This window comes from Vigna unguiculata, chromosome 4 (genome assembly GCF_037176805.1).
Source record: "Vigna unguiculata cultivar grain cowpea cultivar isolate G323 ecotype 2 chromosome 4, ASM3717680v1, whole genome shotgun sequence".
In the NCBI taxonomy this organism is placed as follows: Eukaryota; Viridiplantae; Streptophyta; class Magnoliopsida; order Fabales; family Fabaceae; genus Vigna; species Vigna unguiculata.
This window is the reverse complement of record NC_140795.1, coordinates 29523256-29532134: the sequence shown is the minus strand read 5'-3', so window position 1 is coordinate 29532134 and position 8879 is coordinate 29523256. Positions and strand designations below refer to the sequence as shown.

The 8879-nt window shown below is 32.9% G+C and overlaps 1 protein-coding gene and 1 pseudogene across 2 annotated transcripts; both read right to left on the bottom strand.

The window, feature by feature from the left end:
• Positions 1 to 2068: 2068 nt before the first annotated feature.
• LOC146886992 (uncharacterized) lies at positions 2069 to 4209 on the bottom strand (annotated as a pseudogene). Its single transcript, XR_014994232.1, has 7 exons — positions 4141 to 4209; positions 3714 to 3924; positions 3199 to 3326; positions 2981 to 3071; positions 2760 to 2884; positions 2313 to 2404; positions 2069 to 2222 (listed from the first exon to the last, which is right to left on the bottom strand). The product of XR_014994232.1 is annotated as an uncharacterized LOC146886992 (transcript).
• LOC114181245 (uncharacterized) lies at positions 3755 to 6168 on the bottom strand. Its single transcript, XM_085672435.1, has 6 exons — positions 5983 to 6168; positions 5699 to 5788; positions 5155 to 5249; positions 4571 to 4695; positions 4302 to 4399; positions 3755 to 3924 (listed from the first exon to the last, which is right to left on the bottom strand). The coding sequence occupies exons 2-5, from the start codon at positions 5745 to 5747 to the stop codon at positions 4306 to 4308; spliced, it is 363 nt and encodes a 120-aa protein (XP_085528561.1). The 5' UTR covers positions 5748 to 5788; positions 5983 to 6168; the 3' UTR covers positions 3755 to 3924; positions 4302 to 4305.
• Positions 6169 to 8879: the final 2711 nt, after the last annotated feature.

Below are 8879 nucleotides of genomic sequence, written 5' to 3'. Positions count from 1 at the left end.
CGACCTTGCTAGGACATAAGGTCGAGATTGGTGTCAAAGTTCGAGACAGGCCGAAGGTCAAGACAGACTAATACAGGCCGAAGGTCGAGACAGACTAATTCAAGCCGAAGCTGAAGATGCGCTATTCCAAAATGAAGGTTGAGACAACTTGGCCTCAGCCAAATTTCAAGAATAGTTGGCCTAGACCAAAGATGAGACGAGTTGGACGAGTGGTAGGTCGAGACTGGAAGACCAGGATGGAAGGTCCAAATGGGCCAACCTGGTCCCAAGGTTGAGAAGGCCCTATTTCGGTAGAATTGGCTTAGGCCAAAATTCGACCGAGTCACCGAAATTTGGCCATACCAAATTTGGCCTAGTCGGGCGACTAAAATTCAACCAAATTTGACCAAGTAGGCCAAGACCGATATTAGTTTGATTGGGCCTTGACTTAAATTTAGCCAAGTCAAAATTAACCCTAATTAAGTCGAATCGGCAAAGGCCAAATTTAGTTGTGATAGTCTCGACCGAATTATGTTAGCGTCTATGTCGTCCTAAATTTTGCTGAATTCAGTTTAGTTGGCCCCACTGAGTCCACCTTGACTGAAATTTAGCGAAATTTGGCAAACTTAGTCCCATTGAAATTTAGTCAAATTAGCCACAACCCAATTCGACCCTACCCTTAGTCGAAGGTTAAAATGAGTACACCTAGGTCGAAGGTTGAGATAGACCAAATCGTGTAAATGGTCGAAATAGGTCGAGTCGGGTAAATGGTCGAGACAAGTACCCGGGCCAAAGGTCAAGAGAAGTTAGTCCTGGCCAAAGGTCGACATTGTTGTGCTTGCCCAAATTGAAAGTCGAGACTAGTTAGCCTAACTTAGGCTGAAGGTTGACTTGAACTAACCCAAAATTAAGTTCGAGATGGGTTGGTCTAGACCAATGTTGAGATGGGTCCTCTGGGGTCAACCCCGACCAATTTGGCACAAGGTAGAGATGTGCCTATTTAGATTGAAAATCGATACATACCTTGTGAGCTTTTGGCCCATTAAGCTTTTTTAATAGTTTTTTTTTTTTATCTGGTGAGCTTTTTTAATCCAACTCACGTGGATCAAGACTTTGGGGTGGGCCAAATAGTATTTCATAAGAATAATTTTTTAAATAATAATAATAATAATTATTCATATTTTTAAATTATTATAAATAATGTATTATGTGAATTTAAAATAACAATTGTTAATTTATTGTTATTATCAAATAAAAAAAGAAACATTCCATAAAACAAATTTTAAAAAAATAATTTATTTATATTCAGTTTATAAAAAAAAAATAATAATAATAATACTAATAATAATAATAATAAAAAGCATTTTGTCATGTAACAATAAGTGAAAAATATTTTTTCACATGATTCTTGTAAAAATATATCGAAGGTTACATTATTCATCTTCCTCTTCTTTACTACTTTCTGCAAGGAAACAATTTCAATATGCACATTCAATAGTAACATTCAAGTAAATTGTTTCATTCATTGGTTAAAACAATATACGATATGAACCAACGTATATTCTGCACATTGAATTCACCTTAGATATGAACAGAGCAGAGTAAATTGCTTCCTATGGTCCCAATTAAGATCATTGGTGAGGCAAAAAAAGCTGTTTTCATAAACAAAATTTAATTTAAACTAATTCGTTGTATAAGAAAATAAAATAAAGGCTACCATTCAAAAACATTCTTTTAAAACTGCAGCATTTATAAACTTTCAAAAGCCGAAACAAACATTAATCGTTTTTTTTTATCAGGAACAATTTCAGTTAAAAAGTAGATTTACATACTTTTTATGTTCTTAATTTGTGTATCATTTTTACCTTTTTAGTCCATTAATTATTTTTTCAACAGTCCTTCTAAATCAAATGTTTTAATTCACGTTTTTTTACCTATGCATGGTTATTCGTGTATTTATTAATTTCTTTTAATGATGTGTGATAATACGCTGAAAAGTCAAGAAAAATGAATAATCATAAAATTCTTATTAAATAAAATTCTAGCTAACAATTGGTCAAGACAAAAGATCTAAAATTTTTTATTAAATTGAAAATATTAGAAATTTACAGAAGACAAAAAAAATCATTTCATTTTGTGTTCCACTAAAAAAAATACAAAAAAGTTATATTCATTGATACAATAAAATAACCCATGTGCAGCCTCGATAAAAAGGACCGTCAGAGAAAGATTTCCACCAAAACCTACAAAAACAAGAAATTTATATCATGTTAATAATAACATATTATTATTATTATTATATAAATTTACAAAAGATCTCATAAATACAATACCAATACTCCATCACCGAAAGAAGATTTATGCTCAAAAGTCATGCGAACTTGATTTACTGTGAGAAACCTTGCGGCTCTTAAGTCTTTTGGTCCTGCAATTCAATAGTTGTGGCTTAGTCTACAAATATAGTGTGTCAAAATATAACATCCGAATAGAACATTAAAAATTGTATATCAAAGTTCTTACAAAATATGACAATATGACAATGTAAAGTATCTAAAACTACAAGAACAATCCACCTAAATTTAAGAAAAGAACTCACCTTGAGGAAATATATTTTGATATCTCTGCAGGACTATAAACAGACCAACTTTCTTCAGGTGAAGTTGCAGTTTCATCCTCTATTTTGATATCTGAATGTTGCTTTCGTTTAGAAAATTTGCTAAAGCCTAAGTCAAATAATGTATGATCACAAAAATGAGCTCATGAATTTTGTGCTCTTTAACCTGAGCATGTTAGCGTGTGCTTCATCAACCTCGGTTCTTATTTTTTCCTCCATTGGAAAGGGAGACACAGTTGAAGAAACAACTTTTGCCTTCTCATTCCGCAACTTCCGTTCAAGACACTTTATCTGTACACAACATCATGCACACAAAATTATTATGAACACACCGTAACAGCAATAGTAATCCACATAAAAAAACCATAACACCTTGTTTTCTATTACCTTTTCCTTAATTGCATCAATCTTAAGTTTTGCTTCTTTCACTCCTTTTGCATATCTTGAGTTTTCATCTTTAATATATCTCCTCAGTTTCCTGGACATATTAAGCAAGTTTCCAACCACTTTAAATGTCATCCATACGGAAACATTAATTCAAATATCTAAAAAAAATTAATTACTGGAAAAAAAAAACGAAACAAGAATTTAAAGGGATAACTCACTCCTTTCCTGATTCGCTTAGGATCAAAGCCAAGAGTCTACTGTGAAATTCAATTAGCAAGGAGTTATGTCCTTTACTAACCAATTCTTTTAAAATGACTTCAGCTTCTCCTTCCATGAGATCAAGAACCTGATTAAAATTACACACAAGAATAACAGTAAGGAAACACGATAAGAATAACAGTGAAAAAACACTTGACAAAAAATAGTATAAATGGCTGCGACACTACAACTGTAAAGCAAGAATTACCCTGGAACAATAATACCCTTTTTTCTAGCGTATATAATTAAATGTACCAGAAGGGAATATCATCCATGGTAAAATTGACTAACTGCAAAATTATCTAAAATTTTATTTTTAAGTAATTAGATCCAATTTTGTAACCTTCCACTGTAGCATTAAAGAATTTGCCGATTACGGTTATCCAATCAATCAACCATTAAATGCAACAATAAATTTCAATTAATCAAAAAAAAAAAAAAAACATGAGGAAAAATTGTAAAGATGAAACTATACCTTTCCAAACACTCTACAAAATTCTAAAAACTGCAACGCATCCCCAACATCTTTGAGTGGTAACTCTGATGCCAAATATTTGTTTTAATTCCATGCCAGGGGGTAAAAGAATTTCCTCCTCAATTGTTGGGAACCTTTCTACTTCTCCTTCTCCTTGGCACATGGCACCAACATTATCACCACCATCTTCTTTGTTACAAACTTCAAGCTCCTGCAAGAAATAACAAAAACGAACACGAATCACCAACCATAAGGTCATCTCATAAAAAGTTTATCATAAATTGAAATGCAAACACATTTTCGCTTCTATCATCATTAAATCATGAATTTGCACAGTAAAACAAGAGATCCCTTTCAACCAAATCATAAATACAGATATGCAAGTACCGACTGTATTCTTATACTCTCTTATTCTTTCATTTTGTACCAAGGATATCTCAGCTAACAATCGGAACCTAATTCCTTCTAAGTATATAGCATCTTTGATACGCTTCATATCACACTTTTACGAAAAAAGGATAGAATAATTTTGAAAAATATAAACATCTAAAATAAAAAGAAAACCTAAAATTTATAATGGAGACTGACCTGGTCAAGAGGCACTTGTTGCAGAACTTAATTGTATAATGTTTTCCTCTCTTGAAGTTCTTGCAGGTTGCAACAAAATTTTCCTTTTTTTGCCGGCACTACAGTGGAAAACCAACAAAACAAAACAAAAGTGTTATCATTCAAATACACCACAAAATCAAGAAACAAACCGAACAACAAAGAGTAACTCGGGTAATCATCACACTCCAACATGCAAAATAAAAAATTGGACATCACAAAAATAAAGAAAAAAAAAATGAATAAATTACTTGATGACAAGATTTTCCAGTTCCCTTTGGAGAACTGGCCACAGCATCCTCGGGGAGTTCAATCTACCGTCCATTTGGAGTAGGAGAACGGAATTCCCTAGCAGTTTCATCTTGTATTTTGACACCTGCATGTTATTAGAAATTGTATACCAAGTTTATTAGAGAATTACACACATAACTATATATAGTATGAATATAATATGAATGGTTGCGACATGCCAATATAACTTTAAATCAAGAATTACGCTTGAACAATAATACCATTCTTTTCCTAGAGTATATAATTTAATGTATCAGGAGGGAATATCACTCATGCTGAAAACATTCAATTAAATGACCAAACTGCAAAATCATCTAAAATTTTATAACATTCAATTAAATGACCAACTGCAATATCACTCATGCATGATATTAATAGAAATAATTACTTCCAATTTGATAACATCACTCTATATCATTAAAGCAATTTGTTATGGTTATTCAATCATTAAACTATTAAATGATTGCAACAATGAATTACAATTAATAAAAGTAAATAAAAAAAAAATACATCACGAAAATTTGTTAACATGGTGAAACCATACCTTTCCAAACACTCTACAAAACTCCAAAAGCTGCAACACATTCCCATGTTTGGATGAAACCAGATTCCTTGAGATTACGATATAAGAAACCAGTACTGTATTCATCACAGAAAAATCATCATTCAAGAAAACATATTCATATATACAAGTACTGTACTTTATACCAGGATATCTCAGCTGACATTTGGAACATTTCACATTTACAAAAACAATATTAGTCATAGTTTTTAGAAAATTTTAAGTTTTTTCTTGCATTGCAAGTGTGTAAAAAATTCCATTGCTTTCCAACTATAGTTGAAACATAAAAAAATCACCAAAGTGGGTGGTCTTTTTTCTGTAATAGGACACACATATCCAGCTTGATAAACAATTTGTATATAAGATAAAGTATCTCATGAGGGATACCAATGACTTAGTACAAGACAAGAAAACAAAAATATGTGACAAAGTAAAGCATGCACACTAATTGAAGACACTATTAAGAGTGTTTATAAAATGTAAAGATGAAAAAGAAGTTGAAAAAGAAGTTGAAAAAGAAGAATACCTCTGCAGAAAAGTTCTTTGAACCAAGAGGAGGCGTGATAGAATTTCATTCCAGTGAAAATAAGCTGAGATGAAGTCAACCATTCCAGTACTTTCACAGCAGGAAAGAAAGGTAAAATAAAATAAGTGATAGACGGTATTGGAAAGTTCTAAGAGGTAAACGAATATCGCAATAAGTGGCATGCATTAGAGCAAAACTACACCTTGTCACTGGCTTCACCAAATTTCTCCAGTAAAAGAAGGAAGGAACAAAATAGAGAAAAAAAAGAAAGAAAAGAAGAGTACCATCAACACCATACTTTCTTATTATGCAAAAGTAAGACAGCCACACATATTCATAACATCTCCAAGAATAAACGCCGCAAATGACTGTCTTCTTTTCTCTTATGAGTTAGGGTTTTAAAAGATCGTAACCCCTCACCCTCTCCTCTTTATGTTGGACCACCTGTGCTGTACGCGTGACTGACCTGCACTACAGCAACGGTCTTTTGTTTTAGTTTTGAATACCGATGTTAGTTCACAAACTTTTAATTTATTCATTAATTATTTAATTTCTATTCTTTTTAAATTATTCTTTTACTTCTCTTTTTTTATCTAAAACTATTTGAAACATACAATAAATTAAAATTCTGTTTAGTAATTTTTTGAAAATTTATTAAATTAAATGAAAAGTAGATATCTTTTATTTAAAAAAAAAAACATTCATTTTTATCAATTTAATATGTTTATATTATGTGATGACAATTATATGTAAGAAGAAAAAAGGGCATAGGAAGCAATTAACGGAGGATATTTTGTAATTTCTAGGGTAGAGACATCATCTCTTCTGCCACATATATTTGGGTTCTTCCGCATTCAACTCATTACAACTATCTGATAAGATATTTTTTAACACAATATATTTGTTCTTAGAAAACTTCCTAGTACACTTCTAAAACTTTTTCTGTTTTATTTCTACATAGCAAGCCCAAAATCATTTTATTTTATCTTTCACTACAAAAATACCATATTTGAAACACCTATTCACCTTAGGGTATCTCACAAAGAATAAACAATATATGAGTAGAAATATATATTTTTATTCTTTTTACAATTTCGTGATTTTTCTAAAAAGTACATTAAAAAAATATATTTGTCAAAGTATTAAAAATTCTGTCACTTGAAGATAAGGTTTTAAATTTATAGCATTAACTTACAATTTAGGATTTATTAGGTGAAAGAATTATAAACATGATAATGAGAAAAAATATGTGAAATACAAAAAGTAAAAAACTAGTTAACAGCTTCTAAATCTGAAATGAAATAAAGTAGAGATGTCAAAGTGAGCTCGAACCCGTGAGCCAACTCGGCTCGCCACAGGTTCAAGTCGGGTCGGGTTGAAAAAACAAGATTTTTTGTGGTTATGGGTCAAAACGGGTTGAGCTCACTTAACCTGTGAGTTGTGCGAGTTCGAGTCGGGTTTGAGTGAGCTGACCCACCAACCCACTTAACTTAATAAAATTAATTATTTTAATATTAAGTTTGACATTCACACAAATCGCAATCCCTAAAATTGGAATAAAAATCCCTAACCACTACAATCCTCTTCCTCGAGCTACACTTCCAACACCGGACGAATCAAAACTCACTTCCCTTCCCTTCCCTCTGATTCACGGTCATGGTGGTGCCTCCATTTGGTGGTGGTCGTCTAGTCTGAGGCGTGGTGGTCGTTCGTCGTTTGCGGCAAAATGGTAGTCGACGTTGGTGCCCATTCGGTGGTCTGCGACTTAGGTGTTGACGGTCGTCTGGTCTAAGGTGTGGTGGTCGTTCGTAGTTTGCGGCAAAATAGTGGTCGACGTTGGTGCCCATTCGGTGGTTTGCGGCTTAGGTATTGACGGTCGTCTGGTCTGTGGCGTGCGTGCTCGTTGGTGGTCTAAGTGGTCTACGGTGATGCTGCTAGACTCGACGTTGGTGGCCATTTGTTAGTGTTGTGTGTTGTTCCGCAATGACAAGGTGCTTTTTTGGTGTTTTCCTTATGTACAATCATCCCCTGCCTACTGCAATTGTTGTCTACTGCGAATAGGTAGTTGTTCACTCATCTCATCTTTTTGGTTACATTTGGTCATGTGTTCGATGGCTGTTTTTAGTAAGCTTTTCACACTATTTTTTTCAGAAATTAATCTGCAGCATGGAATCTGAAACCATTAATCGAATTGTGAATGTGAATGTTAATGTTGATGATAATATACATAATCAAAATGCTAATGAGCCACAAGAACCACCCTCTGTAAACAATGAATATAGTGAAGTTCAAAAAGAAACTAAGAAAGCTAAGACAACTACCTCTGAAGTTTGGAAATATTTTTCTAAAGTTGGAGTAAAAGATGGTAAAGAGAAGGCTAAATGTAATGCATGTGGGCAAGAGTATGTAATTGATGGTACTAAAATAGGCACTTCAACACTATTGCGCCATTTTAAAAAAATGCAATGTTAGCCCAAAATATAATGATGTAGGGGGGATGATAATTGATAACATGGGAAAGTTAAGGAGTAGGGAACTTAGTCACAAGCATGTTAGAGAGATTATGACAATGGCTATTGTCAAACATGGTTTGCCATTTAAGTTTGTTGAATACAAATGGATAAGAGAATTGCTTTCATATTTGAATCCTGATGTAAAGCATGTGAGTAGGAATACAATTGTTTCTGATTTGTGGAAATTTCATGTTGAAATGAAAGAGAAATTAAAACATGAAATGCATCATTGTCATAACCGAATTTGTTTGACATCAGATTGTTGGACTGCTTGTACTCAAGAGGGATATATTTGTTTAACAGCCCATTTTGTTGATAACAATTGGAAATTGAATAGTAAGATTCTTGCTTTTTGTAAAATGGAACCTCCACACACGGGTCATGATCTAGCAAATAAAGTGTTTGAATGTTTGACTGATTGGGGAATTGATAGGAAAATATTTTCTATAACTTTAGACAATGGTACTGCCAATGACCGTATGCAACATATTTTTGGTGAACAATTAAGCTTACAAAATAGCTTATTATGTGATGGTGAATTTTTTCATGTGAGGTGTTGTGCTCATATCTTGAATCTTATAGTTCAAGAGGGTTTAAAATTGGCTGAAGTTGCTTTGCAGAAAATTAGAGAAAGCATTAAATATGTTAAAGGGCCAGAGGCAAGGAAA

Coding starts and splice junctions, on each gene's coding strand:
- LOC114181245 (XM_085672435.1), bottom strand. CDS start 5,747: ATGAAATTCTATCACGCCTCCTCTTGGTTCAAAGAACTTTTCTGCAGA. Junction 4,696..5,154: donor TTTGTAGAGTGTTTGGAAAG/GTATGGTTTCAC, acceptor AATAACATGCAG/GTGTCAAAATACAAGATGAA. Junction 4,400..4,570: donor CTGGAAAATCTTGTCATCAA/GTAATTTATTCA, acceptor TTTCCACTGTAG/TGCCGGCAAAAAAAGGAAAA.